This window comes from Mauremys mutica, chromosome 5 (genome assembly GCF_020497125.1).
Source record: "Mauremys mutica isolate MM-2020 ecotype Southern chromosome 5, ASM2049712v1, whole genome shotgun sequence".
Taxonomy (NCBI): Eukaryota; Metazoa; Chordata; order Testudines; family Geoemydidae; genus Mauremys; species Mauremys mutica.
Genome location: NC_059076.1, coordinates 88,435,564 through 88,458,567, shown reverse-complemented (window position 1 = coordinate 88,458,567; position 23,004 = coordinate 88,435,564). Strand labels below are relative to the sequence as shown.

The window sequence follows — 23,004 nt, the reverse complement described above, 5'->3', positions numbered from 1 at the left end:
AGGATAACGGGCTTAGTCAATAGGTCAATTAAGTGCCACACTGGTAATTAGTACAATGGGTCAATGATAGGATATTGTTAGCCTTTTTCCAGAGGGTATAGCTGGAGAGTCTTGCCCGCATGCTCGGGGTTCAGCTGATCGCCATATTTGGGGTCGGGAAGGAATTTTCCTCCAGGGTAGATTGGCAGTGGCCCTGGAGGTTTTTCGCCTTCCTCCGAAGCATGGGGCAGGGGTCGCTTGCTTAAGGAGTGGGTGGATCGGCTTATGTGGCCTGCATCTTGCAGGAGGTCAGACTAGATGATCATAATGGTCCCTTCTGATCTTGAATTCTATGATTCTATGATTCTATGAGTGTGAAAGTTATCACCGATATGTTTGACAATTTGACATACAAGCTGACCATAAACTGTTAGCCATTGTTACAAAGCCTTTGACACCTGCACCCCTCTACCTAGCATACAAAGATTACTGTTTCAAAGTTACCAGTTTCACTTCAAACATGTGCATCAGTACTAGCAAGAGCTGCTGGTCTTAGTAAGATCTTATTTGGGGCGGACGCATTATTAAGGGCACATTAATCAGAAATAGAGAGTAGCATGAAGCATGATATAAAGGCACAAATGCACAAACACATTGAAAACTTACCAAAAAAAAACTGCAGGTGATGACAGAAAATAAAACTACAAGTTCTGAAAGAGGCTGTAGAAAGAAAAATCTCACCTCTATTACACTACTACTGGTCTGTTGGTGATGAATTAAAGGTTGCTCATTATGTAATTGTTATAAAAGACCAGCTCTTTTATTACCAGCTCTGATTTGAAAGCAAAGGCTGTTTAATGGCCTTCTCCTATTCAGGCTACTTTGAACTGAATATTCTAAAAGATGCCTTGAGTATGATGATTCATTACATGAAATCAGTCTTTACAAGATATGGAATTCCCAATCAAGTATATTTGAAAATACAATATACTGGTACCGAAATCAAAGCTTTTGCAAAGCACTGGGATTTTGGCATGTTACAACAAGTATAAACTACTCAAGGTCACGTGGGTTTGCAGAATAAACTCTTCAAAGTGTAAATACTGAAGAAAACAAATGAGGATAATCAGCATTCTAACTTACATCAGTTGTACCTGTATGCAGAAACAGTCTCTGGCCCTGATCCTGCAGCTTGTTCCATGCAGATGGACCCATATACCCATGCAAACTCCCATTGATTTAAATGGGATCCACCTGGGTACAGGAGCCCCCTCAGCCCATGTAGAACCCTTACCCTAAATGGAACAATTTGCAGGGCTGGAGCCTTGGGAACCAATCTGCAGTTAGCTATCTAATTATTAATGGTTAAGGTCAGATTGTGTACTTTATACTTAGATCTACACTGGGGAAGACAAAGCCTCAAGCATAATCCTTCTTTTAAATTCCCAGTGTGCTTGGAAGATGCATGGAATTAACAGTTCCAGTTTTCCCTAAACTGGACACGTCTATTCACAATATGGATTAATCAAAATCTTCATTTCTTGGAGCACAAAACCGGGTTACTTAATCTGTTGGAGTTTGGAATGGATTTTTGGGTGTGGAAAGTATCTCTGGAAATATACATCTTCCTTCCCACACCATATCTGAGTTTCTTTAATTGGTTAGATATGAGGAAAATTTATACAGTCTTTATTTATTTTGGCTCTTCACCCCCTTTTTTTAACATTGAATGCCATATATGTACGATTATTTTTACACAATATTGAAAAAAAATATGTTTTTAAAAAGTAATCCAAGTATAATAAAATTCAAGTAACTAATATACGATGAATTTGAATGATTCCTTATTTAGCATGATTTAACTTTGAAAGGTAATTTTGTAAAAATAGAGTCATTGGCTTCCATATTTATCTCACAGTGATTTCCACATCAAATGTCCTCAATTAACGATTAAAAAGATGGTGTTTTTTTCCTAATTTTATCCCTACCGACTCAATCAAGGTTCTGGCAAATTGAGATAAATTACATACCTGCCAATATTTGCAAACTAAATAAAAGTAAATTCTGATTTACATGCATTGCATAGAAATGTATAAATATGCATACATTCATGGACACATTGCCCATTTGTCCTTCTCACACCCACTCTAGGCATTCATTCCATACATTTCAACTAGCATTCATTCCACACCCATTCTCATTGCATCCCATCTCTTTGTCCACATAGGAACATAATCCCCAGACAATTTACTCCACCATCTACATCCACTCATTCTGCATAGCCACACACTGAATACATAAGCTACTCATCCGGTACACTTCTCCCCCATCCACATTCACTCCTAAATGCCCACTCCAGACACCCATTCATTTTTCACCCACCCATTCTGAACACATGTAGCTGTTCAGTCCTCATACACTTCATACCGATTCCTTCCATACTCAACCCATCACTCCCATGAGAAGTTCAAAAGTTGTATCCCCCAAGCCAACTACCAAGCTACAACAGAGGAGGGACAGCACACAATAAACCCTATCATTTATAGGCAAAGCCGAGGTTTTCATGAGTTCTGTTATCTGGTCACTGTCCTATAGGGACAAAAAATAGCACTGGGGGCATCTGGGACACATGGTGGGCAGAGGAACATGATGGCACACATGTATGGAGTTCAGAGGTACATGAGAGGCAGGGGGCAACTGGTTTCTGGGATGGAGGCTCATGTGAGGCTCAGGGCACATGGGGAACTGAAGATATAGCAGGGAGCTGCTGCTTCCCAGCCAGCTCTGAGATCAAAGGGCTAAGCACTTTACCAGCTCTCACCCATTGTTTATACACCTGGGAAGCAGGAGCTGGAGCTGTACTTGCTATGAGGCGTGAAAGATCAGAATGTCCATCAGGCTGTATAGAAGCTCTCATTGGCTTTCTTTCCCCAGGAGGTGGGGAAGTAGCGAAAGAGCAGCCAGTCAGGTGAGGATTTGAAGACAAGACCTATAGAACTGTTGGAAAGCCCTGATCTACAGGGAAAACCCATAGAGTTGACCAGTATGAAATTATGCCCACCGTTGCACCTGTGCATCCCATTGCCTTCATATTATGCCCTCATTTACACTTGTGAAACCCTATTGCCTTCAAGTTACACTCTTGGTAATATCAGTGTAACCCCATACCATTCCAAGCACTACACCATTAGAGTTACAGAGGTGTACATTATTAGTAAATTTAGTCATTTCTGCTAATGAAATAGAATCAAACACTTCTCTCTTAACTATGTTGCCCCTACAGGGCTAACAAGTATACAATCTAGTTTAAAAAGTCACTAAAATCCAGATATGACTCTGAGTACACACAAGGGAGATCTGTTCATTAAAGTGTCATTTTTACATAAGTAGTTTTCAGAGTACAACGCACATCAACTGTTTCAGAGGATCATGATAGACAGAATACAACAGAATGGAAATAAACTCAAAAAGCAGAATGGAAAGGGGAAATTGAATTGTGATATATAGTACAATATTATCTTACTTTTGTCAGTGGAAGTATGTCACAGCCAGAAAAAAAAAAGAGAGAGAGAGAGACTGATAGGCCTTTCAAGCTTGGAGGGACATCTCAGGTACTGCCCATCACCATAGTATCTGAGCATATATATATGCCATGTAATTTTGCAGTACATTTTGAACCATTACTACTGAGATAGCTGTAATATGGGATTGCAATAGTCAAATAATATATGGGAAATGGGGCAAGTATTTTATAGAAATATAAGGTATTTCCTGATAATACATGTTGTATAAGCATTTGGATCTTCAAGTTCCAGCTGCATATTATTTATTTATCAGATGGAGTTAATCCCCGTAACTATTCTGGTTTGTGTTATGTCTGTTAAAAAATCAGGACAGCCATAATGAAACACAAAATAATAGTAACATTGCTAAAATACTTGTAATGCTTTTTCACCTTCAAAGCACATTCCAAATGTAAACTAACCGGTAAACCAAGGACACATAGTCAGAAACTCACTTATGGTTATAAATACAGATTAAACACTGACCATGTTTGCCAGAAACACATGAAAATCTGTCAGCCAGATCTGTATTCACAGATCTGTCACAAAGCCTAGACAACTGTGTGGAATAAACTGTTCTGCCTTTCTAGCATGCAGAGATGACTTTTTGAGTTTTTTACTGTACTTATCCAATATATCCTTCCATTTAGTTTGGATGTTATTTAGTCATTAATTTACTTTTCAAATACAACAACACCAATAACTACTGTAAATAGGAATGGATTATACCGTCTATGTAGCAATATATACTTAGTACAAATATTTCTGCTATTCTCTGTGCTACATTTCCCTCTTCATTGTTTTAAATGGTGCCTTTCACAATTTCATTGCATCGGTTTATTGATCTGTTAAACCCTGGTCACCTGTTATCTGAGTGCTAAATATTTCATTTTCTTCGGATAAAGTAAAAACTTATGAGTAGAAATAATATGTTTATCTATATTTATACATATGAAGCAGCCAGTTCTCTACTGAATATAGATCTAAGGACATTTTGCTAAATTAAAATTTCTTGCAAGTATAGTTAATATTAAAAAAATGCTTTTGATTAAAATTCTGGCTTTGAATAGTGTCATGACATCCACTCATCACTAGGGTGCCTCCTACTGGTTGCTCTGGGGATTAGCTCTTCACACATCCAATGCTCCCTTCTGCCTGTTCCTCTCTCCATGGTCTCTCCCTGGGACTCAGGGGGTTCCTTCTTGACTTAGCCTTCTGGCCAGGTCACTATAGCCCTCCCCTTCTGGAGTATCAAAGTCCTTCCATACAAAAATGGCAGTCTTCCCTTCACTGCCTTGACCATGCCACTCCTCCAATGGCTGGTCGGGGAATGCAGGCCTGATCTCTACTCCAGGTTCCAGCTCAGGGACCCTATCTCTTGGGTCAGTAGCCTGCTTAATCCCAGACCATGTTGCTCTTTTCCTAAATTCCTTCCTACATCTTCCTACTTCTTAGTTCTACCTTCTGGCTTTCCTCCTCTCTGGATTTACTGGCCCAAACTCCCTTCTCCCAGAGTAACTGCAAACTATTTCCCCTGCAGCCCTTTCTGTTGCCAGTCTCCTGGCTTTATCCTAGCCCCATCTGTTACTTCTCAGCTGGGCTCTGTCCTCATTCAGGGAATTACTTAGGCCACCTAATTCCCCTCAGCTGTGGCCTATCTGGTTAATTGGCCCCTTCTCAGCCTCATTAACACCTCCCAGGCTAGTGTGGAGTGAACAGCCCATCACAAATAGATACATATGAATGCTGCTGCATAGCACATACGCCACAGAAATTTGCACAAAACTACACCCCATTTTCATTATCTTAATGAGAGACACACTACTAGATGTATGCATCTGACCTAATGTACAGTGTCATAATATAACACAATACTTTTGTGTGGAAGCTGCTTTTAACCCATCAAAGGCATTTTTAGTATTATTCTGCTTGTTGGTGCTATTCATACATTATTACATTTAACACTTTGCATTTACACAGTACCAAAGACCTCAAAGCCATTTAATGGGGCCTTTGAGAAGCTAAGTGACTTGCACAAGGCGATATAGGAAGTCTGTGAAAAAGTAGAGCTCCCCCTTTTCTTGACTCACAGTCCTCTGCCTCAAACACAAAACCATCTATCTTCTCCTTTAGAGACCAAGTATGTGTAATGCTGCCCGATACTCGAATGTCAGTCATGATAGAGTATGCAACTCTCTATCAGCTAGCCTATATAAGTTACAAAGTCAAACCATACAGAATTTGGCCTGTAAGCCTGTAATAGTAGTATTACACCTGGTGGAAATGGTCCTTTAGCTCAGTTGGCTAAGGACTGAGACATTTTTTGGAATGGGAGATCCTAAATCCTCAATGCTACTTTTGGGTGACATAGATCATGACTGGAGTGTATACGTGTGTACAACAACTGAATCAAGACACAAGACACATCTATGGTCTGTCATTCAGAACTGGCTGCTTAGTTTCAATTTTGTCTTCATCTTCTGAAAAAATATCTGCATGCCAATTTATGAGATCATTGTGTAACATCTTCTGAACATCATTCTGTTAAATATATAATGTAATAATATAACAGCAATAATTTTGCACTTGTACAGAGCTTTTCATTCAGCGAGCTCAAAGACTTTGTACTGCACTACTATTGCACTGTAAACATAATGAAGTTGATAAGAATAAAAATTCTTATACGAGTGTCACTTGTATTCTTCAGTTTTTAAAATTCTATAGAGAATTTAGTCATTTAGCTGTTCAACTATTATTAAAGTCAATGGAAAGTCACTTAGCTAAAATGCCATGCACCTTGGGCTTTCAATAAGGATTTAAAGTGCTAACACAAACTTTTAAGAGATTATTTTCCTATGGTCATTAAAACTTTTGCAGTTTTGCAAAGCTACATATATTTAGTTTGTTAGCAAACTCTTCACTTAAAGAATGACAGTAAAACTGATAAAGTAAAACATATTTTAATTCCTTTTTAAATGTGCATTTGAATTCAGTACAAATCTGTAAGGCATTCTCAAAGTCAAAAGCAATCAACATTCTCTCCATCTTATGACGATCCATGAGACAACTGTGTGTGCATAAAAATATAACCTAATCTATACTTTATAAAAAATGAAAATGTAGATGCTCAGTTTTTGAACATGTTGTGATGTAATGCCTTTTTTGCATGATGACACTACCTCAGAGTAAATATTGGCACTGTCAATGATTTTTTGTTTGGGCAAGGGGTTGTAGTGTCTTCATATCCCAGTAAAAATAAACTCTTCAATAAATAAATATATAAAATAAATATATGTCATCTGGAAATGTATAAATAAGTCCATCCTGAAGAAAAGTTCCCACTCTGACTGAGATGCATTGACTTCCAAGTTCCGTCACTCGTAGTGTAGCCACTATAACTTCATATATGGTTCTCAGGCTTAATTGCTGTTTTACAGCCTATTTCTTACCATTTCGTCCAACTTTCTGTTTATTGTCCCACTCCATATGATTTAGGTAGTTATTTTTTCTCTAGTTTATGGATAATAAGTAATCCAGACAAGTTAGGCATGAGTTTGGTATTTTAAAATAAATCAGACTCCAACCTCCCACTGTCTACTGGCCAGCAACAGGGTCAGAAAACTTCAAAGAGGCTGGTCCACTCTTAACTTTAAGGCTTTGTCTCCTGTATCCAAACATTAGGAAATGGAGGCTATCACTAAACAGCTTGTTAAAATCCACTTTCCTAGAGCCTGGTAACTCTGCAGCATTTGAAAGTTCTTCCTGCTTGTCTTACCCTGGAAGCTGTGGTAGGAAAGAATGGGTTTTATTTTGGTTTCCTTTCAAACACTCTGTCCCATTTCAACTGTATCCTAACACATCTTTGTAGAGTTCTGGAACTCTTTCGGGATCCACTGGCCTGGGTAGGAAGTGTGTGAATTTCTGATGTCTTTTGGATCTAGCCCCATCTCTGGGAGTACCATCTTTGTTAAGTGCTACAAAATACCTCCGACCCGAGTCTCCATGTTTGTACACGTTGGAAGAATAAGTGTTATACCAGTTCTCTTCAAACTGTTCTCTGAAGATGCATTCAGAAGTTAGTTTCTCCTATTTTAAAACAAGATAGAAAAATAAAAGGTCAGAGCTCTTTCAGTAAACAATTTCTGAACATATTCCTATAAAGAGATACAGTGATAACCAAAATCGATTGGAGTATATGTTGACTTATTGTTCATTTCTTTGCTAATAAAATCAAATCCTGAGAAGAGGGTGAATCTGATCATACCTGGGGCATGTGGACTGTTTTAGAGCAGTTGAGAAAGTTATTTGTTCACAAGGCTCCCTTTTATCAGTACTAGACCTGCACCACTTTGAGTACAATTTTGGATTTAAATCCCATTTCACTAACTTTCTCTAGGATTGAAGAGGGTGTTATGCACGCAAGAGGCAACTAAAACACACATCTCCAGCACCTTATCTGACGCCCTCAGAATGAGATTTGGGGATGTACATACAGGCAGAGAAAATATAAGACATGACAATATATGTTCAAGTGTTCCTGTTCTTAAATGGTCAAGAAAATACAGATTGTTACCTTAAAAATGTATTTGACTACTGAACATATCCAACATAGAATGGCTTAGACCGCCCTTTATGTAGGGGGTGGGAATGTGGTCATTGCTGTCCATATACATATACGAGCCTTCTGGGTAAAGGTGTAATGTAACAGATGAGAAAGGCATTCCCATTGGAACTGGAAAAGCAACGGCTGTGGCTGTACCTACTATTTGTGACTTATACTCCCCAACTTTTAAAATAACTTGGATCACTACAAGGACTTTGGTGACCACATTAATCTTGTTTGGAGAAACATAATTATTCATTGCTGGAAGAGAGACTACATCATCATATTTTGTAAACCAAAGGGACTCAGTGTGTATGGTTCATTATTATGATGGACAAGGCAAAGCTTGCACTGAGATGGAAGAATCAGGAACATATTACCATCTGGTCACCATTTCATACATATTCAGAGCAACAAATGCCTCAACCTTCAATCCTAAAAAATGTCGAGGCCTAAAACACTAAAGGATGTCATTGATTGACAAGCTAAGCCACAAACAATGGCAATGTATATACTGTTTCCTTTAGGTTTACAAAATGCTCAGAGTTCACAATCTATTGTAAGAAACTATTATATTTAGCCATCATATGTGGTAAGGGTATAAACCAATCAGTGATAGGAATAGAAATTGAAGACTTGAAACTCCTGTCAAAGGTGTATGTTTTATTAGCCCAGAACATTTGGGTGGGAGGGGAGGACAGAGAGTATTTTATCTTTCAAGGTTTGAAAACTGAAATGGAGAAGAATCTGAGTCCATGTTACCCTGATACTGCTGTAGAACCAAAGACTATAGTTTGTAGTGTCTTATATTGAAATTTCTCAACAAAAAACAATCATTTAAAATTATTACAAGCTTATTTTCAATCTTAAAAACAGTTTAATTTTAAATCAGAGTATGGATTAAATGATATTGTCTTATTTATACTCCTCACACTTTCAAAATAACAGTGATTAAGCTGTCTAAGGGTCTTCGTTCAGATGTTGAAAAAAAGCAGGTGCCGCAGAGTGCCACCTGCTGAATTATAAGGGATCAGCAGACCACAAATCAAGTAATCCAAGGTTTTGTATGCATTTATTTATTTATTTATTTATCTGCAGAGTTATCTTTTTCTCTGTTTTCCATACCAGTATTTTTTATAGTGGAAAACACAGTGAGCCTGATAGATTTGTAGGGTAGATCTTAAAAAGAAAATCAGTCACTAAGCAACTATTTTGCCTTCCAAGACTTTCTTAAACTGGTTACTTTCATTCATTCATTCATTCATTTTGTCTCTGTTAAGGAGGAACATTTCTGATCCATTCTTTTCTTCTCAGGCTAATGAAATTCCTTCCATGTGTATGATATTTGACTCAGACTGTAAAGCTTTGAGCTATCATCACCACACATTCTCAGAGGATGATTGAATGACACAAATGATATACATCATTTCAACAGGAAAGAAAGTTAGCATATTGCATTATTTCAGTGCTTTGCTGAGATTTTTGCCCACTATTAACAATTGACTCAGTATGTCAGGTCTAAAATCCAAATGTGACTTAGAAAATATAAGCCAATACTTACAGATCCATAGAGTTCTCCTTTGTCATTCATTCCAAGATAAAGGCCACTGTCCACTCCTCTAATACTGACCAGTCCCACTGCCACACTGATGAATTCAAGGATACCTAAATGTACACAAAAATGGTAGAGTTGCTTTAACTTACATGTGTTAAAGTCAAGATAGAAGCAGGTGAAATATTTTATTTGTACACACTATAGTAGATGTGGCCTACAGACATACATAAGAATACTCCTATTTTACATGTCTACCACTGAACTGAATTTCATACACATTTTAGTTCAAAGCAGACTAGAAGCCTCCACAGGGAAAAATAATTATATGCTTTTTTCAGAAACATTTGTTATGATTTAGTTAAGAAAGGATTTTATCTGTCACTGATGGGTTAAAACTATTATTTAGGATTCAGTGCTATACAGTGTCACTAGATGATTATACAATATTTGATGAAGTGTCTGCTCATATATTGCAGGGTAAGATTGAACTATCCGGAGATATATTTCACCTTCTCTGTAGCACTTTCTTAAGAAACCAACACTTTTAATTATATCTACTGGATGGAAGTCAAAATAATGATATCTTGTGAATAGAAGTCAAAATATAGATGGGAATTATATACGAGAGAGTCTTCCCATAGAGAAGAAAAACATATTTGCTATATATCTAATCCAACATGTGGGCCCAAATATGCAGCCCCTATTCACATGAGTAATCCCATTGATTTCAGAGGCAGGTTTTGTATATATATAAAATATGGTGCATGTATATTATGTTTAAAAATTACAAAACTGATCATAATATGTGGAATATAACTAACACTTGATTTAGAATGCTTATTATCTAAATATGCCTAAAATACTTGTTATTCTGATTCATTATTCATCATTTGCAATGTGAAATTGGGCCCATTTTATATTCTTTAAATTGTTATATTCTGTATCTTTAAACTATTTCACCAAATATTTATGTGATCCAATTTACCTGTATAGAACAGAGAACTTCTATGTAACCTTGCTAGTAGCCCATTCTTGCCCTAAGCACTAAGTATTTTGAGATTCGATATGTACAGATTACAGTACATATACAATACAAAAAAAGACAGGAAATGTGTAAATCATATCTGTTAAAATTGCTACCAATGTAAACAGAGTCCCAAAGTCAGGTTGCTTTTGATACACACCTAGCACATTGCTAAAATAAAAATACAAACTTATTAAACTGATGTAATTGTATGGAATATTCTTTACAATAGTTTGGCATGCCTTCTGTCTCATTATGCACACTGTTTACATTCTGACCAATTTTCCATCTTAAGAGAGGTTAGTGTACTGTAATTTACAATCTTTTGAGTTTTAACTGAACTTTGGCATACCTCTTATTTACAATGCTAAATGACAAACTAGCTAAATCCTTTACAAAGAGTAAGCATTAAAAACTTTTTATTGGATGTAAATCATCACTGATTTCCTAGCTCCTAATGTCCAATGTCCCATAAAAAGACATGGAGGTATTTTGTCTTTCTGATATCATTTTCAAAGCCGTTCTTTTTATAAACCATAATAAGCAGGTGATTCAACCCACAAAGAGACCACATCAGACAAACCTGTGGAGAATAGGGTTAGAATAAAGGAAGAACATTTAAAAGAAACACCACAAATCTTTGATCTTGGACTAAACATTTTTTTAAAGTAATGATTTTGTGTTTACATGCTGTAGAAAGTCTCCCTTCTGTGAAAAACTTTGTGTTTTAACTACAGTTCTTTTAGTTCTGAAAACACCAGTACTTCAGCGTGCTATAAAATCAGTTAAGGGCCATTCCAGCTGATTGTTTTGACTATGGGAGAGATGATAGAAAACTCTTTAATCACCTTTTTATGGCTGCTAAATCAATACAGAAAAAACTCACTGATGGTCAACAATAGCAGGTTTGTTCAGATAACGCTGCCGTGCCTACATACATTCCTTCTTATTTACCCTTACATGTCAGGAAACCATTTACATCCTTAGGATATCTCTCCGCCTGTTCCCCTCCCCTCTTTGGTTTATGGACAAACCATTTTAAAAAGGAAATAAAGGAAACATTACTGTTGTAATTACATTACAGTTGTAGCTCTGTGCAATCCCACCTGTAGCTTTCTCCACATTGCAAAACAAAGCAACCTGATGCAGATTAGAGGTTTAGCAAGATTAGCGATTCCATTATCTTTGTTTGTTTATAGAGAGATTTAGAGATTGCAGGGGCAAGTGTGGGACATTAAATTATCGGTACTGAGTAGAAAAAAAATCACCAAGATAGACCCTCTCTTTCTGGGTTTGCTGCTAAATACAAATGCAGGTGTAGAGTTTACACACATGTACTAATGAATATGTGTATGTATATGTAAACCGACATACTCTGTACGCGCCACACAGACATTTCTAGTTAATAAATGACATAGGAAGAGATGTTCTGTCATGCTGAGTTCTGCAACCCCTGTAGTCTAAGGCCGCACAGCTTTATACTGGGAGTCTCGGGTTAAACACCTGCCCAGTGGTGCACTCTGATCTGACCGCTCTGCTGCTGTACTTTGCAGTAAGTATGTAAGTGTTTCTTTTCCACGAGGAATAGAAACACCTCATTATGCGGGATGGATGAGGATCCGAGCTCTGCGAAATTGCAGCTGCTACCTACCGAAGAGGCTGTGGTCCTGCCTGGTGCCCTGCACGCTGCCATCGGGCAGGATCTGCAGGTGGAAGCCCGTCCGGCAGTAGAGCTGCCTCCGGCGTAGGATGCCCTGCAAATGGGCTAAATCCGCAGTCCCAGTCGCCGCACCTCCGCCACCTCTAGACCCCCTCTCGGCCTGAGCCAGGCGATCGCTGAGCAGAGCCGGCCTCTCCCCGGCAGGAGGCAGCAGGAAATGGGAGCCCACCTGCTGCCCTAACCCTTCCAAGCCGCCTAGGAAGCCCCCAACTTCGGCTAAGGGAGCCATGAAAGAGCGCGCTGGAAGGGAGGAGGTTTAACGAACGATGAGTTGAAAGGCAAATTAACAATAACCAAATGAGAAGAGTGAGATCTAAGCGTTCTGGCCGAGCTGTTCCTGGATGATCTCAGGAAGGCTGGACTTTGCACTGGGATAAAAGCTGCCTGTCTTTGGAGCCTCTTCTCTCTCCGAGCATGTGGGAGTCTGCTCCTGGCTTTGCATCAACATCTAGAGCTGCTGGTGCTGCTGTTGTGTCCTGGGAAACTGATCAGATTAGAGTTCTGTTTATATACAAAGCCCGTACATATGCTAGTCCCCCCGGACATATGCTAATGAAGCCGTCTCTTGCGCTCCGGAGAGGTTGTGTTTGAAATTTTAAACCGATCTCTCCTCTCCTCACACCTTTTTCTGATCTGCAGTGACGATGGGGAGTTCCTGATGTTTCCCAGTGTGCAGAGCCATAAAAAATAATCCATAGACAGAGAGAGAGAGAGAGAGAGAGAGAGAGAGAGAGAGAGATGGCATCCAACTTTGCAGAGCGGTAGCATAGACACTCTCTTCCCCTTTGTTGTTGTTGTTGATGCTGCTGCTCAGCCTCCTTTGATGTGAGTGTTTCGAAAATGATAGATTGCAGCTAGAAGGAACCCGGCTTGGCAGGGACTCGAGAAGGAGGGTTGGACTCGGGAGTTGCTTGGAGCTTGCAGTGCATTACGTGGACAGGTGCAAGGAAAGGTAAGAGAGAAGAAGGAGAAAGGGCGTTACCTGAGGGATAGACCTGCCCAGACACACATGAAAGAAAAAACAAAGATCTGACAGTTTTACTCCCTGATTTTAAAACACTAATAAAATGTACATGCATTACCCTTTCCTTTTATCACTTAAGTTCCAAGGTGGGGGATTTTTAAAAGAAATTGCATAATCAGGGATGTTTTTCCCCGCTGTAAAATTCGCGTTCATATTTAATTCATCACAAACATGATACGATATTGATCAATATCGGTTAATATTGGCAGGGTGGTTTTAAACATATCAGTGAGATAGACCAGTGACTTTTGATTAACATTTTTTAATCACATAGAGACGAAGAGGGAGGATATGGTGTGGGAATAGTTTCACAGTACATGCTCCGATAGAGAGAGATGGTATATCTAATCACCACAATATAGGAGCGCCTACAACAGTAGGATTTAACAACAGTATCTCCTTTTAAATACGTTTTAATTCTTTCGTCTATAACATTAAGATTTCTTTGAGGCTGATTTAGGACTATGCTAACTTGATGTAGCTGAGAAGATGCATTTCTATCTTTCAAATGAATAGTATAAAAGATAATTGATATTTTAAAACAATTATATTAAAACTATCAAGGCTTGACTTTTACACTCTGTTGATTTTTTCATATTTAATAGTAATTTTAAACTCTGAAAACTATCTTAAAGTATATTCACTAGCATGCAAGTATTGCAATGTTTGCCCTCACCACTATTAATGTGTTATGGTGTAAAACCCAAAGATCTTTCATAGTTAAATCTTTCAAAGGTTTGAAAGTCATTTGGCTGGTTTAAGCTTTCATTTGAACAAAAAGTTGTAGAGAATCATGAAAGATTAGTTTTTCAGTCTTGCTCCATGGTCTTTTCAGTCACAGTCTAAATCTGGGAGATCAAATGGATTTGACTGCTTCGCTTTATTTGCTGTGGAGAGTATGGGGCTAATTAATTGGCAGGTGCTTTAAAGCAGGTAATGCTACACCTTTTCATCATTGCAGTCCTAAGTACTGCCCCTGTATGCACCTGAATTATAAAAAGGGTTCTTTAAAGCAAGTGATTTACTGTGGAGGGATTTAAAACTGAAAAAACTCACACTAAATACAATGATCAGATAAATCACCTCAGAAGAGAGCCCTGGCAGACCTACTCTGAAGGCTTTTACAGATAGATGTTATATTATTTTACCTTTCAAATAACAGGAGTCTGTCATGTGGTGGGACCCAAAAATTCACCATAATTGAGATTTCAAAGCACATCTGTGTAAACATTACCACATCAGTGTAGAACATCAACCAATGAGCTTTCTCTTTGAACCAAATCTTCTTAATTGCAGTGCTAAATCAAAGAAATAGATCAAAGTTGAGTGATCTATATAGCACCGATTTCTCAAGTAGCCTGTACACTGATTTAGATACCAAAAACGTTTGAAACGCACATCAAGTGTTCTTATTGATATGACAGTTATTTCAAGATCAAACTGAAATTAATTCAGTTCAGCACAAAATTGCTGGACATACACTGAAACACATATTAAGGGGAATATCCTAGTGAGCCTAGAGGTGCTCCTCCACTGAAAAGTTCCTGGCTTCCAGTAGTATTATCTGAATATAGCAGTGGTTCTCAAACTTTTGTACTGGTGACCCTTTTCACATAGCAAGCCTCTGAGTGTGACCCGCCCTTATAAATTGAAAACACTTTTTTATATATTTAACACCATTATAAATGCTGGTGGCAAAGTGGGGTTTGGGGTGGAAGCTGACAACTCGCAACCCCCCATGTAATAACCTCACAACCCCCTGAGGTGTCCCGACCCCCAGTTTGAGAACCCCTGAACTATAGGAAGCTATAAGGGACTTTTCTGGTTAGATTCCACATGTGATTATCTGTACGAGACATGCATCCGACGAAGTCGGTATTCACCCATGAAAGCTCATGCTCCAATACGTCTGTTAGTCTATAAGGTGCCACAGGATTCTTTGCCGCTTTTACAGATCCAGACTAACACGGCTACCCCTCTGATACTCTGTACCAGAGGTTTTCTCAAACATCATCATCCCCTCAGATACTTTCTTGCTAATAAAATCATTCTTGTTTCACAATGGAGATGCATTAAGTAGAGTGAAATACAAAACATAGACTTTTTCAAAGCGGAATCTTTAATGTCTGGCTGCTGAACCGGTTATGCTATTTTATAAAGTACCAGAAAAGAAGCAAAAGATAAGGTTTTTTTTCTTGTTTGCACTAGTCATGTGACAGGAAAAGATAACACTAAAGATTTTGTGCACATTCTGTGACGATATCATGGGAAGTTAAATAATTTTGAAGAGTGTTTTTACAAGAGTACATTATTCAACTTTAAGTATACACTACAATCTAATCAACTTTACCTATACTTCCTAGAGACCGCACTTTCAATGTTGTTAAACAAACACATATGTGGTCCAATTTTTATTTCCATCGCAGGTAGTTAGAGCTTCTGCAGACAATATAATTACTGTACATTTTCTAAGTCTACCATGTAGTCCTGAGCAATAGTTGGTGGTTACCTGCAGAGTGGAGAAAGGAGCTGACTGATAACTGTGATGCTTTTATACATGTATCACATGACACAGTTGGAAAAAATATAGGCTCTAAAGATTTATATCTTCCAAATGTACTGTGCTTTAATATTTAAAAACATCCTTGCAACAATGATGTGCCAACTCTGAAACAAAATATATGTATTGCCTACTTGAGTTACTCCTGTACCTCAATCATTACCAAATCTTTCCTGTATTTTCACCAAAAAACACAGTATGGGCTATTTTCAATGGACGATAATAGCAGAAGATCACACAGGTATTGAGGAGTGAGTCTTTCAGATTCCTATGGAACTTAAGTAAGTCATAGATGTATTCAGGATTCACTGAGGGGGGAGAGAGGTAATTTGCCAAACTATGGGTATGTCTACACTACCAGATTAGTTCGATTTAACTTAATTCGAATTTGTGGAATCGACCTTACAAAGTCGAATTTGTGTGTCCACACTAAGGACACTAATTCGACTTTGTGAGTCCACACTAACGGGGCAAGCGTCGACATTGGAAGCGGTGCACTGTGGGAAGCTATCCCACAGTTCCCGCAGTCCCCGCTGCCCATTTGAATTCTGGGATTTCCCCACAATTCATTCTGGGGGGAAAAATGTGTCGAGGGTGGTCTTGGGTAACTGTCATCATTCAACGTGCTTTCGGACGTCTCAAGGGGAGATGGAGGAGCTTACTGACTCGCTCAGATCTCAGCGAAACCAATATCCTCATTGTTGTTGCAGCTTGCTGTGTGCTCCACAATCTCTGTGAGAGCAAGGGGGAGACCTTTATGGCGGGATGGGAGGTTGAGGCAAATCGCCTGGCTGCTGATTACGCTCAGCCAGACAGCTGTGCAATTAGAAGAGCCCAGCGGGAAGCACTGTGCATCCGGGAGGCTTTGAAAGCTAGGTTCCTCAGGGAGCAGGGTAACCTGTGACTGTTCAGTTTCTTTACAGAGAAGCTGAACCTGCCCCTGCTTCAGTTACTGTTGACTTTCTTCTGTGGTTACATACCCCGTTCACCACGTTTCCCCCCTTCCAACACATGTTTAAAAATAAAGTTAATGGAACATTGTTAATTAACAACATTTTCTTTATTAATGAATTCGCGTTAAAGGGTTGAAACAGGGACGCAGACTGTGGTGGGTAGGGTGTGCAGTGATGTTAACACTGCTTCTACACTCGAGGAATGACAGGCTCCTGCTCCTAGAGCGGTCTGCAGTGCTGGACTGGTTGTTTCAACGGAGCCTGCCATCCCTCCTTTTCGGGACTCTGTGTGCGGGGGCTACGTGACCTTGTGGCGGGGGAGGACGGTTACAGATTCCCCTGCTGCGTGGCTCTGTGGTCCGGGACAAGGACCGCTGCATACGTTCTGTAACTGCCCTCCCATGCCACAGAGTCACGTACCCCCCACCCACACAGAACATGGAAAACACCTCCCAGACTGACCAGGGTGCCTACTGACTGCATTGTGTGTGTGACCTGCTGTTGATCCTGCCCCCGTGTCTGTACCCTGGTAAAGGTGACTGTCCTATGCAATTAACAACCCCCTTCCCCCCCCCCAGACAGTCTTCTGTAGAAAAACTTGACGGAAATAGTAATTAACAGCAAAGTACTTTTAATAATCAACTACACAGTTAGGGGATGAAACTGGGATTGGGGCTTCGGTGAGCCAGGAAGGGAAGGACTTCTCAACATTTAGGGAATGAGAGCCTTCTTGTATTTGTGCACTCTGCAGGGGTGCAGTGACAGTTTTCACAGCCCCTGTCGCCCCTCCTTCTTGTTACTTTGGGTGAGGGGGGGTTGGGACTTTGTGGCAGGGGAGGGCGGTTGCAGATACAGTGCAGGGGGGCTCTGTCCTCCTGCCTGCGGTCCTGCAGAACATCCACAAGGCGCTGGAGCGTGTCAAATTTTCCCTGGGCATTTCCTGTGTGGCTGGTCAGAACATCCAAGCTCGGACTGCTGTCCAGAGCGTCAACAGAGTGGTGCACTGTGGGATAGCTCCCGGAGCTACTAAGGTCGATTTCTGTCCACACATAGCCTAATTCGACATAGCCATGTCGAATTTAGCGCTACTCCCCTCGTCGGGGAGGAGTACAGAATTCGAACTAAAGAGCCCTCTAGGTCGAACTAATTAGCTTCCTTGTGTGGACGGGTGCATGGTTAAGTTGAATTAACGCTGCTAAATTCGACATAAACTCCTAGTGTAGACCAGGCCTAAGTCTCAAAATCAGATCCTGCCCCCTTGAGATAGGAAAATGAAACTCCGCTAGTAGTAGAATGTTCTGCATATGCAGATGGTCAGAAAATGAACATGCATGCAGTTATGGGCTCCTTGGTCTTGGCTCTCTTTCAAGGGGGCTTGATTATCCCTTGGCTATCTTTTGGGCTCTTTGGTGGGGGTCAGATCTTTCCTTGGGTTGTGCACTGCTCTGAGTACACACAGCAACACTTTCCCTATAAGTTCTACAACAAATGAATCTGTACAAAACATACAAAATGTAGCATATGTCTCACACACACGGACACACACACAAAACCATTTTTAAGGCCGTATTAATATATGCAATACATTGAGCGGGTGTATATATGAGCTTTGGGAGAGTACTAGGGGCAATATGTGAAATATGGGTAACTGTATTTTGGAAAGCAATGACAAAAAAAGAAGACTTAGGGATCATGGTGCACATGAGCTCACAGTTGGATGGACTGGGTAAGAGCATGAATGTGATTCTTGGATACCTAGGAAAGGGAATATTGAGTAGAAGTAGGTAGGTATTATTACCACTGCATGTGGCAATAGCTAAACTATGACTGTGTCCAGTTTTGGTGTCTACACTTTAAATAGGATGTTGACAAACTGAAAAAGGTTCAGAAGAGAGCTTCAAGATAACTTGAGGTCCAGAAAACCTGCCTTAGAGTGACAGACTAAAAACTCAATCTATTTAATTTATTCAGGAGAACATTAAGAAATGACCTCATCACACTCTACAAGTACCTACATGAAGAGCAGATTTCTGATAATAGTGGGCTCTTTAATTTAGCAGACCAAGGCCTGACAAGACCCAGTGGCTAGAAGCTCAAACTAGACACAATCAGACTAGAAATAAAGCAATTTTTTAAAACAGAGAGAGTAATTACCACTGGAACAACTTTATCTATAGATGTGGTGGATTCTCCATCACTTGAAGTCTTTACATCAAGATTGCGTTTCTAAATGCTCTAACTCAACCAGAAGTTATATGTTTGATGCAGGAATCACTTAATGAAATTCTCTGGCCTGTGTTACGCAGAAGTTTAGACTTGTTAATCATAATGGTCCCTTCCATCCTTACTATCTACAATTCTACGAAATCTAAACAATAAAATCAGTATGTTGACTAGAGTTGGTTGGAAAATGGGTGGGTAGTTGGCAGGTTTCCACAGAAAAAAATTACAAAAAATGTGGGGAAACGGTTTTCATTGAATTTTTTGCAGAAATATATCAGTGTTAGTGAAAAATTGAAAACCAAAATAGTTCATCAGAAAAACTAAATATTTTGGCCAAAACTCAAAATATTTTGGTCAAAATGTTTAGTTTTTCTGATGAAATATTTGGCAAAAATATTTTGGCCATAAAACACAATACAGTGGAACCTCAGAGTTCTGAACACCAGAGGATGGAGATCGTTCATAACTCTGAACGCTTGTAATTCTGAACAAAACATTATGGATGTTCTTTCAAAACTTTATAACTGAACTTTGACTTAATACAGCTTTGAAACTACTATGCAGAAGAAAAATGCTGCTTTTAGCCATCTTAATTTAAATGAAACAAGCACAGAAATAGTTTCCTTACCTTGTCAAATCTTTTTTTTAAGCTCTCTCTTTATTTTTAGTAGTTTACATTTAACAGTACTGTGCTGTACAGTATTTGCTTTTTTGGGGGATGGGCGGGGAGGGGGGGGATTCTGCTACGTGTTTGCCTTCTTCTGGTTCAAAATGAGGTGTGTGGTTGACCGGTCAGTTCATAACTCTGGTGTTTGTATGTCTGAGGTTCTACTATATTTAGATTTTGAAATATTACCATAGTGATTCATGGGAATGGTAGTTTGGGTCCCTCATGGTCCCATTTGCCTCTATAGTCTGGGCTCCCTGGTCAGACTACCTACATCTTCCAAAATGCACTATGGTCTGCTTTGGGGAAATGGTGTGTTCAAATGGTTGCCTACCTCATAGGACAAGTAGTCCAGCTGGGGAGCCAGATTCATAGAGGAGAATAGGAGCACGAGGAACTCAAACTACAACTTCCATGAGGCACTGAAGTGGTATTTCAGAATCAAAATATTTTGGTTTTCAGCCAAAATGAACATGTTTTAGTTTTCAGGCTTTACATTTTTCTATGAAAAATTGAAATTTTCTGTGAAAAGCAGATGATTTTCATGAAAATTTTCATTTTGTCAAAAATAAAATTTTCTATAGAAAAACAGATTTGATGAGAAAATTTCAACCAGCCCTACTGCTGACAAAGAGGTATGTACAAAATGTGAGCCTTCTTCAGCTTTTACTTAAATCAGGAATAACCCACTGAGGTCAGTGAGATAAAACAGATATAAAAACAGTGAGATATGACTGAGGCCCATAATACCTAAAAATATAACCAACTTTGCAAGAAAAACTTCAGTTCATTATGTACTGTACAAAGTGTACCGTGTACTGAGCACCACATTAGTAGCACAAATCAGTTACTCACGTGCATAATTTATATATGTTTTAATGCAGATTTTAAAACTACATATTCTACCCTTTACTTTTTATGTATTTCTTCTAGTATAATTTGATAAGTGTTACAATTATTTTGTGCTTTAGACTTTTCTGCTCAGAGATCCAGTGTTTTATTTGACTGCTGAGGGCATCATGGGAGATGTGATGCATGTGGAGAGCTGGACCCATAGAGGAGAATGGGGACATGAATAGCAGATCAGGGAGATGCAGAGATTACTGTCAGCCTGAATCAAAACAAAAGATTTCAGTTCAGGTTGGCAAATCAATAATCAAACATTTTTATTAGGAAAATAAAAATGTTACTTTTCTCTCCAAAATGTTGAAAATAAACACATCAATATTTCTGTATTAATTTCTTTCAGAACTTTTTGTTCTGCAAAATATTTTAATATTTTGACTTTTCATCCTGAGGACAAAAACAAACGCTGAAATTTCAAAATTTCCCATAGGATGGAATTTCTGTTTTGATTTTTTTTTTAAAGGAAGAGAGAAATGAATTGCTTTTTAAAGCTATGTGGCTGTTAAGTCCAATCTTCTCTGGATACTTATGAGTAGTTCCGATATAAGTGGAGTGGAAAAGAAAAGATAGGTGGGGAGCACATGTCAATATTCAGATGAGAGGTCAACTTTTGCATATATTGATACATCTACCAACATGTGTTTAAATGGTCTGTTCAGGAGCTTTTAAACAGGTTCTTTACCAGTGACACTGGAAGACTTTACTTTATTTTATTTAAATTGGGTGGTCTGAATCTGGGCAATTTTACACTGGACATGGGCACATAAGATCTGCAGCTAACTTGGAATCTTAACCTTTGGGGGCGGCACAGACAGAGAGAGGATGAGGTGATGGAGTAAGGCTTGAGGCAGAGGAGGGGTTGGACGGGAGAGATGATAGGAGGGGGGCAATGGTGAAGGGAGGGCAGGGGCTGGGAAGTGTGGGGGAAGGAGGTTGGAATGGAAGGCAGGAGGGACAGAGGATTAGGAAAGGTGACGGGGCAGAGGATGAGGTGGGGATGGGGTGCAGACTGCAGAGGGTGAGGCAGGGCTGCCCAGAGGATTCAGGGGACCTGGGGCAAAGCAATTTCGGGGGCCCCATCCATAAAGAAAAGTTGCAATACTATAAAATAGTATATTCTCTGGGGGGCCCTGCGGGGTGGGGGCGCCCCTGGGGTGAGGAGAGACTGGGGAAGGGGTTGGAATGGAGAGAGTCTCGCGTCGCCCCCCTCCTCTCGCGAGCTTTCTGCCCGTTCGTCTCCCCCCGCTCGCTCTGCCCGTCACTCGGGCTGAGCTGCGGCCATGGCCGCCCTGCGGAGCCTGCTGCGGTGGCGCCTGCCGGGCCCCCCGCACTGCTGGTCCCTGCCCGGCGGGCCGGAGCTGGCCAGGTCCCTGGGGGCCGGCGCGGGGCAGGAGTCGGCGGGGCCGGGCTGGCGGGGGGAGCTGGGGATGGCGGCGGGGGCGGCCGGGGGGGCTCTCGCCTGTTACCTGGGCTACCGGCTCTGTGAGCGCCGGGCCGGGCGGCAGCCGGAGCCCCCCCGGCCCCGTGGGGCGCGGGCAGCCGCCGAGCGCCGACCCGCAGGAGCCGGAGAGCCCGGCCCGGCCCAGGGGCTGCTGCCCATCCCCGTAGCGGCGGCTGCCAAGGAGACGGTAGGTGTGGGAGCGCCGAGCCGGGAGCAGGTAACGGGCCGGAGCGGGGATGCTGGGGCCATGGCTCGGGGTCTGGCGCCTCCCTGCTCCCCGCCCCTGGGCGGCGGTCCCTGCTGCAGGTTACCGGGCAGCCCGTGTCCAGCAGGTAGATGAGCAGAGGTTGCCAGACGCCGTGGTGCCCAGCGGCTCGGCACCTGTGTGTGGCGCGCCCCTAGGATTGTGCCCCGTGTAGATTTATGTAGGCGAGTCGGGCAGAATGTAGGGAAACAGTTTCAGGGCCAAAACCCGTGTCCATTGTACCTTAAAGGGATGCTGTCATGCTCACAACCGAGCTTCTTGTCTGAGTACTTAACCCTGCAGTGACTGACTGAACGATTGGAGAGAGAAATAGTTTCCACTCTGTCTTTTCAGTTTGAATATCTTGTGCGTTTGACTACACACCAAATGCTGTCAGTGTCACTTTCTCCTAATTGGGTCCATCTGCATGGGACAAGTGATTGGAAAGTTAAAATACAAAAACCGAAGTGTAAAAGATGTCAACAATCTTTTTTTCCTCTTGTACTGTGCAATACAGTTATTTAATAATAGATGACAAGAAG

At 40.5% G+C, this 23,004-nt stretch overlaps 2 protein-coding genes across 2 annotated transcripts in view; one reads left to right on the top strand and one right to left on the bottom strand.

Annotated features, from left to right (window-relative positions):
• Window positions 1-6,946: 6,946 nt before the first annotated feature.
• On the bottom strand, window positions 6,947-12,916 carry FGF20 (fibroblast growth factor 20). The gene is made up of 3 exons (XM_045019530.1): window positions 12,376-12,916; window positions 9,707-9,810; window positions 6,947-7,628 (listed from the first exon to the last, which is right to left on the bottom strand). The coding sequence occupies exons 1-3, from the start codon at window positions 12,671-12,673 to the stop codon at window positions 7,383-7,385; spliced, it is 648 nt and encodes a 215-aa protein (XP_044875465.1). The 5' UTR covers window positions 12,674-12,916; the 3' UTR covers window positions 6,947-7,382.
• A 9,141-nt stretch (window positions 12,917-22,057) lies between these two features.
• MICU3 (mitochondrial calcium uptake family member 3) overlaps window positions 22,058-23,004 on the top strand; it is a 109,353-nt gene continuing 108,406 nt past the window's right edge. Inside the window, exon 1 of the mRNA XM_045018660.1 lies at window positions 22,058-22,405. Coding sequence (XP_044874595.1) covers window positions 22,058-22,405 — 348 coding nt within the window. The remainder of the gene's footprint in view (window positions 22,406-23,004) is intronic.